The following is a 20,355-nucleotide window of genomic DNA, read 5'->3' as shown; positions in this document are numbered from 1 at the left end:
GATGCTGGAGCGTAGTGCAGTCTGGCCTGTCCACAGCCCTGGCTCTCATGCTCGTCTGAGGGAGATACAGCCCAGCAGAGCAGTCCACAGAGTCCCTCTGTCAGGCTCCTTCCCAGCCCTGGGTCTCACACGTGCTGGTGGGTACTTTGAGCCAGTCTGGTGTGTCCTGCCCGCAGTCTCAGCTCTTGCTGGTGGGTATTATAACCTAGCCCAGCTGGGATACCTAATAGTGGGAAGAATGGTTAGACCATGCTATTGGGTTCTAGAATATAGGGTAGGATTTATCCTGAATGCTAAACATGCAATAGTTCATGCTTTCAGTAGAACTGGTGGTTATTGCCATGAGATTTTTCAAACAATTACTAAAAATTTTTCTTTCCTTTTTTGTTTATAAATGTTTTAGTCCTAATCATTGAACATTTAGGCTTTAAGTATCAAATTTTAAATTGCTTTATTTGTTTTTTTTTTAATACAGTTAATCTTTTTCTATGATATACCAGATATGCCAGATCTGGTAGAATTTTCTGGTAGAATTCTTTACTTCTAGCAGCAAACATTTAAATCCTTGGAAGAAACTACTTTTATTATTTTTAAGTAAAAATGTGATAACTTTGTTTATGAAATATGCCCATTAATTTTTTTTGAAAAGTTGCTGAAGAATTTTGTGCCTAAATGAAATATTTATATAGTATTATGTGTTGATTTTTTCATTATATACTTCTATCTACAAAATATATTTATTTTTCTTGTAAGAAAATATATTGAGTGAATTGCAGAATTCTTATCCTGAAATAACTGTTTTCATTCACCAAAGAATTGAGTTTTTTGGTATTCTTTCTATTTCATTAAGAATAGCTCCATCTGCTGGTCAATGGCAGAAGTGCACTAGTTATTTTTGAAGTTACTAAATGATGGCCTTTTTCAGTATTTTAGACATATATGTAACACTAAAATATTAATATTTTGTAAATATACATGTATGTGTTTACATATACATGTAGTGGAGTGCCATATAATATTTTCATCTTAAACTCATAGGTCTCTGTCCATATCATTCATCAGCATTATCTTAAAGAAATAATATCACATGTAGGATTGCCCATGACTTAGGATCCAACTTGTCCCTTGCACATCCATCATTGTTTCAATTTATCTTTTTCCCATCATAGGGAGCTTCCATTCTGAGGATGCTTGAAGATTGGATCACACCAGAGAAATTTCAAGCAGGCTGTCAGGTACTATTTTCTCTTTCTAGTGGTGTTAAAAGTAAACTGCAGTGACATGGCTGGCGTGTGTTAAGCTATGTGCTTCATCAAGGATAATTTTCTTATTACTTTCCTTACTCAGAGATAGATAATACAGCACATGATGAAAGGCGACACTGTGTCCAGTAATGTGATCACATTGTGTCTAATCATCAAGGGAGCCCTTCCCCTGGGAGTTAGTGGCCTTGGCTCCGGCTGCTATAACAAGACACACCAGTCCCTTCACGAGTGTGAGACCTCAGGACCACATCTCACCTCTGTACCTGCCAAAGGACATCTCCAAACGCCATTATATCAGGGGTCAGGGCTTTAGCATGTGAGCACAGACGGGGCACACGATGGGACAGGAAGACTGAAGTGTGTCTGTAGGGGTCTTCCCTTACCATGAATGTAAGAGTCTTCCTTTTCATTGGGTTGGAAAACGTTTACTACAACTGTTCTCCTGATGACAGAGTCAGCGAACAGAGCTGCTTCCTTTTGAAAACAGAAATGGCAATAAATCTTCCAGTCATCCCGTTTAGGTGCGTCACTCCAGCAGATGTTTCAGTTTCATTTTTTGTCTTCTCACAGACACAAAGGTGGTTGTCTGAGGCTTGGTTTTTGTCAAAGCAGCTCCAGGGGTCCCTGCCAACGCTCCGTCAGCATGTTGGCCCCGTTGCCTCCTAGCAATGAAAGCATCTTCCCGCCCCACCTTCCCTTCCCACTCCATCCTCCCTACTGTGATATTCCAGGTGGTTATCACAGTGCTGGTGATTCCCAGCCTGGAAACGGGAGACAGGTGGCGGCAGTGCCCCCAACCGCTTTTTACAAGGAGAACCAGTACTTCTTTGGGGCAGGATTCCTTGGGGATGGTGCCACCATTGCCACGTGCTCATGACTGCCACACCTTCTAAACGTGTCATTTTGTTGTCTCTGTGCTACCCTAAAGGGAAATGATCCTCTTGTGCCCAATAGTAATATCCTCAAGTGATGATTAAAAGTAACAATACCAAGAATACTATTTAGAGGAGGCTACAATACATTTCACTACTCTGTCCGTCCCTATACGTTCTCTGGGCATTTAGGGCAAAGGGAGAAGCTATGTGTGGTGCTTACGTGTCGGCCAGATGTCTTGCTACTTTTCCATAAGCCTTAAACTGAGGTTTCATCAGGTCTTTTCTATCACAAGTGCCTTTCGTGAGGGACCTGTCTTCTGTAGTTTCATATATATATATATATATATACATACATGTACATATGCATATACACATATATACATGTATCAAAACTGCCTACTATAGGCCTCATTGTATGCACTGTACACATGACTATTAGGTAGTCCATTAAAAATATGTCAAATGAAAGAATGGCTGAATAATGTGTAATAAATAATATGGAACTTTAGGGCTGGCGTGGTGGCTAATGTTCCACCTGCAAGAGATGGCACACCATTGAGCACCACCTAGTGTCCTGGCTGCTCCATTTCCTTCCAGGCCTGGGAAAGCAGCAGAGCATAGCCCAAGGATCTGGGCCCCTGCACGCCTGTGTGAGGCCAGGAAGTAGTGGTTGTCCCTTCCTTTCTTGGGCTCATTTATTCTCTTTCAACCCATCCTCAGGTAGGTGCAGAGTAGGAGGGGAAACAAGAGCCACATCAACAGGAAAATCCTTGATCCTTGAACTGTCCTTAAAAAGGTATATAACCGATCACAGGCCACTCATAACCAAATGTGGGTACAAAATAGCAACTGAAAACTCTTTCCACCCTTCTGATTTTCTGCACTATCGGGGGTATCCCTGAGATGACAGGAACGAGTCTGTTGAAAAGCGTCCTCTCCCTTTCTGGCTCCCCGGGAACAGAGACGTTCTTTTCCTTGTGCGCTCCCCGGTGCCAGCTAATCAACTGCAGCCTACGGGACGACGTGGTTTTCCATGAGAACGGCTGCATCGTGATGATGCAGGGTGGTGAAGGAGGGGCTTTCTCCACATAGAGAGTTCCAAAGCACTGATATCAACCAGCAGGGATAAGCTAGCACTGTTATCACCCTCTTTATGCAAATTTTCATCTAGCCAATGCGATGCATTGCAACAAGAATGATGACACAGACTAAAAGCTTTGACCCGAGATTGGGAATTCTACTCACCGTGATCTCGGATAAATCCCTGCACCTCTGCAGGCACTCAGACAGCTAGGCTGGGCAGGGGTCTTCACCTCCACAATACGGGAGTTGCATCAAGTGCTGTAAGCAGCCTTCTAGTCCCCAGACTGCAGGTGGCTCAAAACATCGCAAAATGTCTCCTAGTAAGGGAAACTCTGCCACTGTAATTTTCAGAAGCTACCATTCTGTAGAAACTGTCATTAACATATGGTTATAATTATTATTATTTTGAGTGCCCATTTATTTTATTAAGATGCATTGAATGGCATGGACCCTTCTGGGTTGGTCACCCGAAAGTGACAAATAGCATTTGCTTCTTCTCCCTGCCTTTGCCTGCCCTCTAGTGGCAGTGTGAAGAAGTGATTTAGTAAAAACAAATACGGAGACTCCAAGCTGACCTCAACCGTTATCCAAATTACTTAGAACGCGGATAGTCTTATTCTCTTTCTCGCTCCCACCCAACCCCCTCGGTGCCTGAAAAAAAAAGAGGAAGCAGAAGATACTGTGACTTGGGTGTGACAATTACAGCAACTGAGAGTAAAAACAGTGTGTACACAGTTAATCACTTAAGAAGGTTCTATGAGTGTTTGTGCCAAAACCTCCATGCTTGAAATGGAGCAATTCTAGAAAGTAGCAACAAGGAGACCATGGGAGCTGTGGAAACCCCAAGTGGCATTCAGGGAAATTCTGTGGATAAATCATATCTTATCTGAAAACTCCTTAGTGAAAGGTTTGCTGAAGAGAATTACCTAAAGCAGAAAACTCCTACTTGAAAGTTGGATGCTTTCAAAATACTTGAAGAGTAAAGACTTTGTTCTCTAAGGCAAATAGTCTCTCAGTCCATCCATCATTGCATCATCGTTATTCAAAACAGAGTTTCTCCATCTCTGCAGAGCTGAGTCTGACAGTCCCCTACCTGCAGGCTGCACGTGGCTGACTGCCCGTGACTTAGGATCCAAGACGGCAAGAAGGTTTCCCCATTTTCAAATGGTTTGCGAAAAATCAAAAGAAGAACATTTCATAATGTAGAAATGAGGAGAGATGCAAAGTCGGTGTGCACGGGTAATGGCTTATGGGCAGAGGGCTGCACCCATTCATGCACACATCGTCTTGGCTGGCTTTATTCGGGGGGAGGCAGCAGAATTGAGTAGTTGTGTGTGTTCAGTTCGTGTTGTGAAAGCAAAAGAAAAGCTAACTTTGTTTTCCAAAATATTTGTCATCTTTTATTGCCAGAGGTACTTGGAAAATTTCCATTTTCAAAATGCAAAAACTTCAGATTTTTGGAAAGCCCTGGAGGAGGTAAGGAAGTACACATCTCTCAAATCTTCTTTGCCTAGTTCAAGTATTATTTGTCATTTATCCGATTAGGCTATTTTTTATTTTGTTACTCTATTCATCTCCACCTTCTTTACAATTGTAGGCGAGTGGTCTTCCAGTGGCAGAAGTAATGAACACTTGGACCACACAGATGGGCTACCCGGTGCTCAGCGTGAGTAACAGGAGCCATATCACACAACGCCGCTTCCTGTTGGACTCAAATGCTGACCCTTCCCAGCCACCCTCAGAACTTGGGTAAGGCTTTCTAGCAGGCATTTCAAAAGGAAACATCACTGTGGCAGAAGTACTGGCCATTTGCTTGAGATGTGACTGATGGGTAGTGATGTAACTTGCAGTACCTTTATGGCTCACAGGGATTCAAAAACAGCTGAATGGGCTCCAGGTTTTATAGGGTGGCTACACACACACACACACACACACACATACCTGTGCCCCATTCCTCCAGATATCACTGTGTACACAGAAACAGGAACACTGAAAGAAATAAGCGTGAGGATACCTGTGGAGAGCGGAGCCGCGCCTCAAAGATGGCGCTTGCTGACCATTGCTTCGTGGCACAAAGGTGGTAAACAGGTTTTGGGAAGTTACTGAGGATTGGGCCGAGCACGCAGGGAAGCTACGTGACCTAAGTCATGATTGGTGTGCTTACCACATGATGTGAGGAGCTGTGTATGGATTGGTTTGTGCAATGTAAAAGGGTGTGGGTAAGAAAATGGTTAAAAGGAGATTCCCCTGGGCATGCTTCAAGGTTCTGCTGTAATCGCTTCACTGTAATAAATCTTACAACTGTTGCAACTTTTTCTTTCTTTTCTTTTCTTTGCCACTACGCTTGAAGTCTTGACCAATAAACTTTTTAAAGAGTCTTTACCGTATCGGGGTTTTGCTCGCGGGACGAGGGACCCCGATAGATACCAAGAAACTAACAAGGAGAACCACAAGTATTATAGGATGCTGGAAGATAATTCACAGATGTATGGACAGGGAACAAACACCCTGAAGAATAGCAGTAAGGGGACAGAGAGTGGCAAATATTACAAGGGGACTGGGGGAAGCATGAACGTGAAGGCCCAGGGTGAGGAATGAGCCTGGAGCAGGGCACTTTCAAGTTTACGCTTAGGACAGCTGTGCCTGTGGGCGTTGCCCCTCACACTTTCCGTCTGCTCCCAATCCCTTCTCTGTACAGAACTCTCAGAAATCTGGCCATGACCTTGGACAAAAATCCAGAGAACTTGTCTTCTAAATCAGTTAACTTGGACAGTGGTGTGGAGCTAAGGATTTCCCTTGGGATGGAAAGCCCAGATGTGGCATTTCTGGCATAAGTCAGTACCCTAACTAACCGAATCCTAATCTCAGCCCTAACCCTGTCCCCCTCAAATATGGATGAAGTGTCCAGTCACACCTGTTGTTTTGCATGAAAGTCTGTTCCAAAATATAGGTCCTGCCCCCATGGTAGGGAGATTACAAGAAAGTCACTAAGAGTTAACTATTTAGTTTTTCCACTGGTACACTTACTTATTCATTTATTCATTTTGTCATTTATTTAAAAGGCTAAGAAAGAGAGAAAGGTGGAGGCAGCCAGGCAGAGCTACGTGTCCACTGGTTTAACCCCAGGTCCCACAACAGCTAAAGACTAAACCAGGACTCTGCATCTCCAATCAGATCTCCTACTTGGAAAACAGTGACTCAAGTACTTATAATTTTACATGAAAAATAAAGAAACAACAACAACAACAACAAAAAAAAGCCTTGATTCTGTAAGATACATGCTTGAAGAAATAGGAAAAAAATTATGAAATACATTCAGAGATCAAAAAAGCAATTATACTCTTTAAGAGTAGAATATCTTAGAAAAACGAAATGAAATGCCAAAGAGGCCTGGAAGATTAAATCTCTGGTTAAAAAAATATGCCAAGTAGAAATTAACTTGAGAAATCCTCAAAGAATGTAGGACGAATATGTGTACAACTGGCAAATGTGAAAGAAAATTATGATAATATAGCACCAAAATAAAGAGGATCCCTTGACAGAAAATGAATGCTTGAGGAATGGATTACACTTAAGATATGATAAAGAAAATTCAGAAAATATGGTCTAGAGCTTAGCATGCACTAGACATTCCATAGCAACCCTGAATGTAACAGAATTGAAAAATACCTCCTAAATATCAAATTAAGACATATTTTTCAACAGGTATGTGTCTTTTATAAATTAGCTCATAGTTAATTTTTTCATTTGAAAGGCAGAGGCATGGAGACAGAGTTACCGTCAATGAGTTTGTTCTCCAAACACTTGAACAGCAGGGGCTGGGTCAGGCCCAAACCAGGAGGCAGAAACTCAATCCACATTCCCCACAAGGGTGGCAGAAACCCAACTAGTAGAGCCATCACCTGATACCTTGCAGGGTGCAGCTTACCAGGAAGCTGGAATTGGAAGCTCAGCTGGGTCTCCACTCTAGGCACTCAAATGTGGGATGCAGGTGTCTTAATCCCTGTACCAAACACTCACTCATCCCCCTCCCAGTGTTTTCAACTTAATAAATCTATATCCATTCAAACTAAACCAAGTATGAAAGAATAAGTAGGAGACTTTCAGACCTGCAGCCCCAGAAAATCCTTTCCACTTTGAAGTTACTTAAGGCTAGGTGAAAGGGAAAGAAAAAGATATGGGAAATGGAGGGTAAGCATTATAGAAATGAAGAAGACATGGAATCCAGCATACAGGACCTCCAACGTGAAAAGCTATGAAGGGAAGTGTACCTAATACCATGGGCACTTGTCAGGGCAGAATGGCTGGCGTTCCGGTGGGTGATCTCCAGAAAAAGGAAGACTTGCCACCCAGGTCATAGAAACGGATGGAGTTCCTAGCTCCTGACTTTGGTCTTGTCCTTCGTGGGCGTCTGGGGAATGAACCAGCAGAGGGGAGCTCTTAACTCTATCTTTGCTTCATAAAATAATAATAATAATTTTTTTTTAAAAAAAAAGAGTCATCATTAGCCTGCAGAACTAAGTCCGGAAGCATTTGAAATAGGGTACTTCTGGGAAAAGGGCTATGGGAGAGCTGGATAAAGAGACCGTGGCTTTTCAGCATCAGCTTTTTTAGATTTAATTTATTTACAAATTGTACCAACTCTCCTGGGTATGTAAGATAACATTTAGAATTTAAATTATCCTGCACATATCATTTAAAAGGATACATTTCTTCCAAGCACCACTAGTTAACATTTTATTAAATTCAAGTTCAATTTCAGAATATAAACACCTAGAGAAACAGATCTGTAAATCTAATGTTACCATTTTTACGTATTTTTTTGACTCTGATAAATTGAAACTCGAATGTAATTTATCAGAATTCTTAGACATTGTATCATGTCGAAATCAAATATTTAATTCTGCAAATGAATTTTTCTAAGCGTCAAAATTGGGATATTGCATTAGCATTTTCTAAGCCTTTCAATTAAAATTACAAAGCCAATACAAATATTTAGCCTGATGGTTTTGCCAACTGGGACATCTATGTCCTGTATCAGAGCACCTGTTTGAAAACAGTCTTAAGCTCTTGATTCTGACTTCCTGCTGCTGCATATCCTGGGGGCAGTGATAGCTCAAACCACCTGGAAGAGCTAGATTGATGTCTAGGCTCCTGGCTTCAGCCTGGCCCAGCTTGGGCTGCTGCAGTCCTCTTAAATGAACCAGTGGCTTGCAATCTGGAACTTGGGAAATGAAGTCACATTACCAACACATTTAGGTGCTTTCAAAACTGAAAGCTGATGAAGCACTTTCTCTTCTTAGAAGGCCGAGTGTTCATGATTATTAAGTTAGCTACTTCCTGGTACCTGGATTCGGGAGACACGGTGAAGATCAATTGTGGTCACCTTGTTGAGGCTCATCAAGGGCTTCCCTGGACACCTCTGGGACTCAGATCCCTCACAGGAAGTTAAGCTCAGAGAAACTGGATGTCTTGTTGTAATGCAAGTTCTGAAAATGAATAGTTCACACCCAAACCAAGAAAAATCCGCACGCCTAGGCCAGACTGAGGTCTGGATGTACTTCTTTGCCCTTTTTTATTTTAGAGAGGAAAGATTACAAAAGAGAAACCCACTTTGTTTTTTATTGTTCCCTCTTCATGACACGTGAGTTGAAATCTGACTTTTTTTCAGGTGATTATTCAGTTACACAAACCACTACAATAATTTCTGTAATTGTGTCAGAAACTGCACAGATTTTTTTATAGTTATTGTTTTATATTCTAATAGATTAGGCGGGTCATATTTAATACTTTTAGAGCCTTTGGATATTAAAACTTTGTAAATGTCTCTCTTGGGGAACACATGTCCATGGGGAAAGTTTCCTAGCAGATGGTCCTGCCTACCACTCAGGTGCACTGACTTGCTAAGTCAAAAGCCAGGCAGCACTGGTTGTAAGTCCATGAGCTTGCATTTTCTAACAATTCCTTGACTGTGAATTCCTCTCCATATGGAAAATTTTATCACTACATGAACTAAATGTATCCTCCCTTGTAAAGACCACTTTTTGAAGTAATAAATCTTTTGCTTTTATTCAATATGACTAAGAACAAAGAACGACCTTAATATTTACACTTTTTCACATTCACATGCCATTTTCATCTTATTCAGATGTGTAGATGTGTGATCTCTCAGATAACTATTCATAAAGTTAATATACTAATCCCACTTTAAAAAAGTAACTTATGTACAGGAGAAGAATCATAGAAGTTCTGTTCTTCCTTGCTAAGAACATGTAAGTCAGTGATAGCGCTTGAAAAAAATGACACACATTACAACAAAAGTGATGTTTGTTTCCTACTGTGGAAGAAAAAGTCATTCTAATACATGCCTTCATGAGCCCTTCCTGCGGCCCCCAGGTTCAACTTTTTTCCATTCAGACACATTCCCATTTGGTAGCCAATAAGGTCAATGAAAGTTATATTATGAGTTGAATGATTTCCTACTTCTTACTTATTATTATTAAAGTAATAATTATTATTTGTTATTATTTTTATAATCTAAGATTGGGGCAATCTTACTGACCAGGGTCTTTTTATAACTCATACGGCCCATGAATGCAGAAGTTATTGTTTTAACTGTGACCCCCAACCAGGTCTTAAATGCACCAATTGCACCTCTCCTTCAGATGCCTGGCTCTATCTGGTAACTTGCTTCATTGTCATACTGCAGTCAGTGTACGTGGGCAGAATGAAAGTAGGAGAGACTTGTTGATGCCAGCAAATTCAGCTTCCTTAGAGAATGTAGGTCGGCTGTATTTAATACCATAAGATTGCTATGTGTTCTGGAGTTCTGAAGGCTGGAACTGTGGTGTAATGGTTAAAGCCACTGCTTCTAACACCAGCATCCCATATGGGTTGCCTGCTAGTGTCCCAGATGCTCCATTTACAATCCAGTTCCCTAGTAGTGACCTGGGAAAGCAGCAGAAGATAACCCAAGTGCTTGGGCTCATGCACCCATGTGAGAGACCTGGATGGACCTTGTGGCTCCAGCCCTAGCTGTTGTAGCCATTTGGGGAGTGAATCAGCAGATGGAAGAACTCTCTCTCTCTTTGTCTCTCTCTGTGTCCATAGGCCTGCCTTTCAAAGAAGTAAAATAAATCTTAAAAACAAACAAAAAATTACTGATGCTTCTGAATTTTTGGATAATATGCAGGAGATTTTATGATTTTATTATTTATAATTCTTGACATTTTATACTCTCCACGATGATATTTCATTAGGATTAGATTAGGAACTGTGATTCTAAATTTATAAAATTGTTGCCTCAGCCTTCTATTATTTTATCTCATGAGACTCTCAAAACCTTGGGACAGAATTTCTGTACATGACTTACTCGAAATTCCTCTGCCCTGTTTAGGCATGATGTAGACCTAGAGACTGCATTGGAGAGGAAATAGAGTAGGAAATCTTGACGGTACAGACGGGTCACCCAGGACACCTAAGCCCTATGTCACCAGGACAGTGAAAAAGTGAACTCTGTTGGCTGAATGTGGCTTCTTCTTTTAATCCCCTTTTACCTCTCATTTGATAAGTTGTAAGGATTCTGAGGTTCACTGCTCAGAAGGCAGACTCAGCTGGTCGGACTGATGCAAGTGGCTCACTGTGCAGTGAATCGAAGAATGCTAGTAGCCTGGGAGTGGGAGAGAGAAGGGATGAAAGCCCAAGAAAGGTGCCCAGTGAGGCAGGTTGCGGCCAGGGGAACTGGCTCAGTCCTGCACTAGACTGTGGAGCAGGTGCACAGATGGACAGATCACACCCATCAGTGTTTGCAAATGGCCGCTTCCAGGAGAATGTAAATTCTCAAGATAACCTGGCTTTCCTTACTCGGGTAGCTTGAAAGCCGCCTTCTCTGACAGTGACACCTGGGTGTTTGTTATCAGGAGTGAGGTGCACTACTGGGGTGTGGGTGTTCACAAATGGTAAAGGGATTCAAGGAATCAGGGGGAAGCACCAGCTAAGTCAGCTGCAGGACTCAAGAAACAATTTATGTGTTTGTTTTATGAAACTTATAGCCAAAAACATCGCACTGCAATAAAACACACAAAGGAGAGAGAAAAACCCCTATCCAGTAATGTACTTCAAAAGTTATAAAACAAAGGATTGCTTCTTTCATGTAGATAGCAAAACTATATTCGCCTTGAATGACATAAAAGTTATTACATCTTGAAAAGGAAAAATGTCAACCCTAATTCTGTTAGAGGATTGAATGTTGACAGATAAACTTACTTTGAGTTGCAAGCAGAACCAGCCAATGGAAGGTTAGTTCATTTTCCCTCTAGATCACCTGCATGTTCTGATACATGAAATGATACAACAAGCCTTCAAAAAGATATTTAAGATCTCTTTTATGAGATTTTGAGACTAAAATGTTAAATAAATATTAGATGAAAATACAAGTTACCCCTGGCCCCTGCTCTGTGAAAAAGTACTGAGTAGCTAAACAGAACAACTGAAAACTCCTGAAGCATGTTTACTTGGTGGGTTTTCCTTTGGAGCACACCTTCTCTTCGCTGCAAATAAGTTCTAGTTAGAGAAGAGCAGGAGATGCTTCAGAAGATGGTGGTGGTGTAATTTCCAACAGGTGCTGTTCTCAGAGGTTTCCAGATTGTCTTCAGAATTCTTAAAATCCTTTCTGTTGCTTGATGAAAACTACATTAGACTGTTGATGTGTGTGTGTGGATACTCGGTAGTTTATTTTAGTGCTTTGTCTGTGCAACTAACGCAGTATTTTTCTTCCAAAGCCTCAAAACATTTTATGTTAACAACCATGTTCCTCCTTGGCTAATGCTTTGATAACAATGCTTACATCGATGTATAAAAATTGAGAACAGTTCTACAAACTATCACTTTGATCACTATTAACTGTATTAATTGTGTGGCTTTATCACTATAAACTGTATTAATGATATACTATCATTTATAAGGATTATATGCTATTCTATTGTTCTTTACACTTTTCTTATGTTTTAAGTAATAAACGTTAAACTCTCCCTTTTTTCCAAATTTTAGTTACACATGGAATATTCCTGTGAGATGGACTCAGAACACTCTATCAGAAATTACAGTCTTCAATAGATCACAAAGTGCCGGTAAATATTATCAATTAATTTATTTCTTTGAATCAATTTACATTAATGTTAGTAGAAAGAAGCAACAATAAAGATGGAATTTACATAAATTTCACTTAAATGATTTATGATGACTCCCAAATCTTTTTCTATAATGAGAGCTTCTCTACTTTGAGATATTCTTTCTAGTGATCTACTGCAAGTTGTATAATAGTAAGTGTCCATATTCAAAGAGTCGCATATGTAACCATGACAAGACTCCTCTCACTCCCTTTTTTTCCCTTCTTTTCTGTTTTTACTTTATGTCAGATAAATAAGTCACTAAATGTCTTAGAATGTTGTGTGACAGGCCTGAGATTTTTTTAAAGCTCCAATCACTTTGTTAAGATACGTTTCTGCATCTTAGCTCTATTAGCTTGTCTTTCCCTTACTTGTGAAATTTGGGAGTTATAAACAAACAAAAAAGCCTTGTCACAGACTTCCAGGTTACTGAGACAAAAAGACAGGTGTTAACACACCAAGAATTCTGCTGCTTATATTTTAACTGTGATTTACTGCTTTTTGTTTTAAAACCTTTTATTATCCAGGACAAACTAGACTGCTTCACTGAGTCACATGAGGAGTTGGTTTCCCAACAACACTTGGTGTAGACTCTCACCTAGGGTTTCTCAAGGATTAAGCAGATCATGCAGCCTTTATACACACTCTTTATAATAATAATTAGAGATGATCTTTCCTAGCAAGTACATTTTTATCCTGATACCAGTAGATTGCTTTTTCAAAGCAATGTTATTGAGATATAATCCATATGCCGTGCTATTTACTTCTAAGATGTTCAACCTGATGATTCTTCCTGTATTCACAGCCACACCAGCTCATCACCACAGTCAGTCTTAGAGCATTTCATCACCTCAGGAATACTCACATACTCTTTAGGTCTCATTTCTGTATCTTCTCACACCCCAGCCCTAGGCAACCACTGATCGGTCTACGTATAGATCTGCCTATTCTAGATATTTGTGTAAATCATGCATGTGCTATTCTGTGGTTGCCCTTTCAATCAGCATCTTCTCAATTTTCATCCATGTTACAGCATTAACAGTATTTAATTCTTTTGAATGCCAAATACCATCTTTTACTTATCTACTTTTCAGTGAATAGACATTTAGATAATTTCTGCTTGATTTCCATTATGATGAATGTTGCTCTAAGCAATTACATTTGTGTGTAAATGTATTTGTAGATTCAGTGGATTTTTTCTCATGTTTGGATATTCTTTTGTGATTTTTTTTAAACTCCATGATAGTAAAGCAAGAAAAAAAAATCACAAAAGGGTCAGTGGAAGTTATTAAAGAAGAAAAATCGGAGCCTTCTTGGTAGAATTACTATTACAACCAAACTTTCTCTTTGCCATTTACCGTTTGCCATTTACCAGTTACCGTTACATCCCAGCTAACCATTCTGGATTTTTTTCAATGCCATTTCATCTTCGTATCTTACATGGGTTTATGCTGTGTTGGAGGACTAACCATTTTCTTACTTGTAAGCATGTTTGCCAAAGGAAATTGGAAAAAATGGATAAGAGACTATTCAAAATGTATAAAAGCACTGACAAAGGTATAATGCACAGGCGAGGGTTCCAGCTGGAGTTTTCAGTGCATTAGTTTAACTCTTGTAACCTGTTCCCCAGTCCCCCACTGGCACTGTGTCCAATTGAGAGTGGAAGAATGTCTCAAGAGCTGCTGGCTTTGTTTTGTTTACAAATTTAAAAACATGAATAATCCACTCATCTTAGCACATTACCCAATATTTTCACAGAAGAAAATTTCTACACATGTGGATTTTCCATGTAACTAAAACTAACTCAAAGACTTCATGAGATACATTTCAAGAGTTTACATCCACTGCTATTGTCATCATGGACTTATAAGAAAGAATAGTTGGGATAATTAATTTAATCCTTTGTGAGAACATGAATTCTTTCAAGAAGTTTTTGTAACCTAACTCATGTGCCTGGCACAGAAAGTAGGCCTGAGTATATTGCTGAAAAGCAAAACAAGGCACACAATTTTTACGCTTGTGCAGATTATCATCTCAGGTTGGGTCAGGGGACAGATACAATACTGTGGTCCATGCCTTGGCAGTAGTGCTGATGGACAAGGGCACTCAACAGAAGCTCTAGGCCAGATTTGATGGTTCAGGGAAAGTTACTAAAGAAAAAAGAATCTGCGCTGAGAAGGCAAGGGCTAAAGGCAGAGTTTAAACGGGTGATAAGACAGACCAAGTGTGGAGGACTGCGTGCTCTGGATGGGATCCTGATATGAAAGAGACAGAACTTCCAGCTCCCTCTACCCTCAGGTTGGTGCAGTACATCTGACAGGGTCTTTTTGTTTTGTTTTCTGAACCTATTGACCTGGCTGCTTCTCCTCTTCCCCTGGAAAACTTATTCCTGGAGGAAATGGTGCTTATTTGTTGTTGTTGTTGTTCTATATCTCCAGCAAGCTTCAAACAATTGTCTATTGAATGAATGAATGGATAAACAAATGAATAAAGAGGCTCTGATAGTCACAGAGCTGGGATCACAAATCTCCCTTTATCTGAAGCTTCAGAATCCTGACTAGTCACCTAACCAGAAGCAAACTAGGCAGCCCTTCCTACTTCAAAGTGCCTGCTCCATTTTTAGGCTCCGCAGTAAGTTCCTGTTTCCTGTTGGAGGCCATCTCCAGCGATCCAGCCCAGATGACTAATGTGTCCTCAGTGTACTGAATGGGCAACCAGCTCAGGTTACAATCCTACCTCCTCCTCCTGGTTTCTTTGATAATGAGTCATCAGCTAGAAATTCCCCAGGTGACTGTGGGATTTTCCCCCAGGTCTTTTATTTGAGTTTGCATTGTACGTGATAATTTAAGAATTAAAATAATGACAACATGTCATTTCTAATGAGAAAGAAAAAGACCCTTTCTGGTTCTTTCCACTGATCTGAATGATCTCTCTTCCTATTTCTATCATGTATTTTATTCTGTCAGTTTCATCAATCTGATTCCAAATATTATCACTTCATATTTTAAACAAAATTATTATTTAATTTTCAAATATGCTCCTCTCTTTTGAAGTAAATTGTAAACTCTTTGAACACACAAACTACACATCATGTTTGTTGTCCCTGTCTGCCCTATTGCCAAAAGACAAACTTGCACATCCTAAGATTTTACAGTTTTTATTTACTGAAAAATTGCCCCTGACTGCTATTTTTTCAGAAGCTGTCTGTATTTTTTGCTTTGTCCTTACATTTAGTGTTGGTTGCTATTTTGGCTTTTGTTGATGCATCTACTTTTAGTAGCCTATCATCTTTCTGCACTTAAAAAAAGTATTATTTATTTGAAAGTGAAGAAACAGAGTTAGACTGCTAGTTTTCCACTCTTTCGTTCACTCCCCAAATACCTGTCACAGCCAGGAATGAGCCAGGATCTGAGACTTTCTGAGTCTCCCATGCAGGTGACAGAGACCCAACTGCTTGAGCGATTGCCTAATGCTCCTGAGAGTGCACATGAGCAAGCAGCTGCAACGGAGAGTAGAGTTGAAACTACAACCTGGGCACTCTGATAGTCTATGTGGACAACCCAGGTTGCATCTACATTTCTATGCCAAATAAATGCCTCTTGTTTGCTTTTAATTTTCTCCTTTCCAATATTTAGATGGATTAAAAGTTGTCATACAGCCAGTCTTACTAAAAAGTGGGTTTCCAAGCACACTCACTAAGTCTCAGGTTCTGAAGAGATTTGAAGGCCTGGGGTATAGTGTGGACTTTGTAATGCTGATTTAGATTTCCAGATTTGTGGCTGCACTCTGGAGAGTTCAGATAACCAAATTCTGACTCTCATAAAAATAAGACTTATTAAAAAGTAACATCCAAACTTAACACAAACATAACAAGTATAGATTTTTGTATATAATGACAAAGGGTAAGGACTTTAATTTTTTTTTTAAGTTAAGCCTCATGGAATGTGCAAACTTTGATTGGATGGTGATGGATTCAGTTGTGCTGATTCATGAGTTCATCCTTGGTTAATGAAGTCTTGGAAGATTTATTCACCTTAGCCAAACATACAAGAGATTAACCAAGAATGCTAACTTGTTAATTTACACAGATAAAACATACTGACTGAGTGTACCAGAATACTCATGTCAGCCAATAAGGTATCTCTTCCAAGAAAATAGTTTACTTAGTAAGGATTAGAGGAGAGTTCAGGTGAATCAATTATTTTAAAGATGTCATCAATCTGTGATAACATGATATATTGTGTTAGGCAGGTGAGTCTAATTATTGCACTTAGAAACTGTCAACAGTAGCTTGATGCAATAAATGTTTCTTATTCATGCAGTAGTTTAAACGAGGTACTCTTGACCTGTTAACCATTCTGTACTGGTTCTCCATTAAATAATGACTTAGAAACTTTGTCTCCTTATGGTTCCTGGAGACAGTAGAATCCCTTGCTGGAACTTTTGCATCTGGGAAGAATCCAGGGAAGATAATACAAGGACCGACCCTGGAAGTGCACACATTATTTCTGTCCTATTTTATGAGCAGGTCTTAACCATATGCTAACTCAAAAGAGCATAGCTCTGCACCTGGAGGGCAAAGAACAGTGTGGTAAACAACTAGCAGGACTGACACATGCACGGTCCTTCCCTTGCCCAAACTTGTGAAGAGGCCTGGAACACATGTGCTGCTGACTCAGTCGGGCACTTGGGACACACTGTCAGATCTTGGCATTCCAACTCTTCTTTGTGATATTCGTCACAATCACCCAAGCCATCATTAAGGATAATCCTTTCTCATGCGAGGCAGGTTGTATTTTTCCAGATTCCTGTTCGTTGTGTATTAAAATTACAGCTTTCTTTTCAGGCAGATTTTCTATCTCATTTACTAAGATTTGGGAGGAATCCTATGATTATTGCCAACACAATCACTAGTACTTTCATGAATGGGTAATCTGTTGGTAATACTACCATAAATGGGTAATCGGTTCATGTTAGCCTTAGTTTCAGAGGCTGACATTTTCTTTCTTGATCCCAAACTCAGACAATGCAACCAACTTGAATTTTTTTTTAGCTCTATAAACATATTTTTGTATCATTAGTCAAAAAATACTGTTTGTTATCTTGAAGCTCTTTTATTGTTAACTGACATACAAAAATTTTAAAATGTTATCCCTGTCATTTTCAACTGAAAAATAATTTCCTTGAGGGATAGGGCACGGCAGACATTATATCACCTAAGAAACATGTTTCTTTCTTGAAGAATCTCAAGCTGTCCACTCGTCTAAAGTTTATTAAAATTATTTGTGTAAGATAATAACATTAAAGAAACATATGTGTTCTGTTACTGAAGTCTTTTGATGAATTTTTAAAAATGCATTTCTGAGTCTTCTTAGCATCTAGATAAATAATAAGAAAAACAATAAATCCCCCAAATGAACCCTTACCTAGAGTAATTCATTCCGCATTTCCATACTTAAATCAAGTAAAAACAGAATCATTTGTAAGTTGAGTGAAAAAATATGATGTGGATATCAAACTTATAATTTCAAATAGATAAAATGAAATAACAAAATGTTCACAATGTAATTGCAAGTGGAAAAGGATTCTTAATCATTAAGAATAGGTTCCCAGAAAGTGCGCTACATATTTGTGGTTTGTGTATTTGAAATATACAACACACATCCATGATAGAGATAGGTTAATTGGGTGGATGGCTCTTACGGCTTTTATATTGTTCTTCATGCTGTTTTGTACTTTCTAAGTGCTCCATAAAGAGTACATATGATTGTTGTAGTTAGGAAAACATAGTGGTAAAAGAATTAACAAAGGAAAATGCACACCCTTACTTCTTACTGATAGAAACAGGCATTTGTATTTTAGTTCCACTTACTAAACAATCCAAGAGTATTTTGCTGTTGACAACTGTTCTGAAAGTAACATGACTTGGAAAAGTCCTTAACTACTGACTTTCTGGATCTCAGCTCCCTCATCTATAAAGTGAGAAAAATCACAGTAACTCTGGACAGGCTTAACCAGGTACATACGAAGCACACTAAAATACTGTAGTATTTAGATGGATTGCCAGGAACTTCTCAATGTTATTTATATTTGCTTTGCTATTTATAGAGCTGGCAGCGTATCCCCTTTCATAGTAATGGGGACAGCCACCATCTGTTGGATACCTAACACATAACTAATCTGACCAACACTTTACCTGTGTTATCTTATTTAATCTTCACAACAGCCCTGTGAGGGATTTTTAGCTCTGTTTCTCTTGTCGTGAACTGGAACCCAGAAGGGTCAAGTGATTTGGCCAAGGTTACACAGCGAGTAAGTCATAGAGCAAAGATTTTATCCCAGGTCTGTCAGACGCAGAAGTTCACGCTCTTTCTCCTGTAACATATAGCTCTATACTTAGCAGGAGACTCTCCTCCTGACACAAACATTCCAAGTGTAAGGTTGCCAAAAGATTAGCTTCCTTTCAACAACCTGTCCATGGGAGAATGACAAAGAAAGATAAATACTACACGAGTGAGGTAAGGGTTTATAATTTGTCAAGTACCTCCTCTGAAAGTTCCTAAAGAAACTTATTGTCTTGTTGAAGAGCTTACTCATATAGTATGAAAAACTACTGGATCCTGGATCTCTTCCAGGCCCTGCAAACACTTCCAAAATTTAAATCATTTTTCCTCTTGAGCTGACTTACCTTCCTCTACCTCCAATGGCAGCATCATTATTCCTCCAGCTATCTAGACGGTCTTCCCCATCTTCAGCTGTCCCCATCAAGTCAGAAGAGGGCGTCTTCTCATTTTACCTGAGAAAGTCTCCCAAATACATCACCTACCTCCCTTTTGTTTTCATCACCTCCTACCTTAGGTATACAATCACAGCACCCTCTAAATGAACCTTCTTGCCTCTGGAATCTCCTCCCAAATATCTCCCATGTCACTATCAAAATGAACTCTTCTAGAAAACAGAATTAGCTACATGGTTTCTCTGCTGAAAAATTTCCTCCCAAGTTTCCTCTTTTCTGAAGATGGGTTCGTTTGCAAGGTGTGTGGTTCTGCACATTGAAACTCTATTCATTTCCAGTCCTTTGTTTCTAGCTTATCCCCTGTTTTCCAGAGTCACACCTTGCATTGACAGGACATCAAACTATTAGATCCTTGAGTATCCCTACTGTTGCCCAACCATTATTTAAATTGAATGTACCCAAGCAAACAGAAGAGTGAATTGAAAAGCGTAGGAGTATTGCTAACAAATACTGGTCATGTGAGAGCATAGCTATTATTTTTAGCATGTATCTTTTACCTAAAGGACAAACCACCATTCTTTCAATAATGCTTTTCTAAAAATCTATATACTTTGGCACAATGTAAATATCAGCTTCTACTTTAAAAAGAAATCTTACGTGGCAAACCCATTGCTGAGAAAGTGTTGGTGTGATTGATTGAAAAACAAAGAATATAAAAGGGTAAATACAATTGGAAGAGCAACTACAAAATGGATTACAAAATCAAGAATGTTACATGTGGATTTCAATTGTGCTGCAAGCCTTCCTCAATTTTAAAAGTATGACTGATTTTCAAATTTTATTTTGGTAGATAATAATCATCTCCATCAACTTTAACATTGATTTTAGCAAAGTATAATAGTATTTACATCTTATCCTCTCCCTATTGTTCCCTAGTGAATATTTTTTGTACAGTTCATTCCTTGTGAACAGGAACATGGAACCACACCTAGAATGCAGATGTCTCTGTTTTAAAGCACCATTTTGTTCGATTGAAAGCACAATTAGCACAGCATCATTTTAGCTTTTTGACAGGCTTTGACCAGTAAGAAATGAAAGTCACAAAGAAAAGGATGTACTTACTGTCCAGCTTACCCACTCCAGTAACATACCAAAGTTAGGCAACTGAACGAGAGTGAGACTTTGGATCAAGTCACCAAACTTGACTCCTGGAGTTAATATTTCTTTTC

At 39.4% G+C, this 20,355-nt stretch overlaps 1 protein-coding gene across 1 annotated transcript in view; it reads left to right on the top strand.

Annotated features, from left to right (window-relative positions):
* Positions 1-20,355, top strand: part of LOC121147499 (glutamyl aminopeptidase) — a 76,425-nt gene that overhangs the window by 38,288 nt on the left and 17,782 nt on the right. Inside the window, exons 8-11 of the mRNA XM_040967380.1 lie at positions 1,170-1,235; positions 4,634-4,699; positions 4,821-4,972; positions 12,272-12,351. Of these exons, the coding sequence (XP_040823314.1) occupies positions 1,170-1,235; positions 4,634-4,699; positions 4,821-4,972; positions 12,272-12,351 (364 nt within the window). The remainder of the gene's footprint in view (positions 1-1,169; positions 1,236-4,633; positions 4,700-4,820; positions 4,973-12,271; positions 12,352-20,355) is intronic.

Source organism: Ochotona curzoniae, unplaced genomic scaffold (assembly GCF_017591425.1).
Source record: "Ochotona curzoniae isolate NIBS_2020 unplaced genomic scaffold, NIBS_Ocur_1.0 scaffold_4506, whole genome shotgun sequence".
NCBI classification, from domain to species: Eukaryota; Metazoa; Chordata; class Mammalia; order Lagomorpha; family Ochotonidae; genus Ochotona; species Ochotona curzoniae.
Note: the sequence above shows the minus strand (reverse complement) of the source record. Positions and strands in the feature narration are given on the sequence as shown.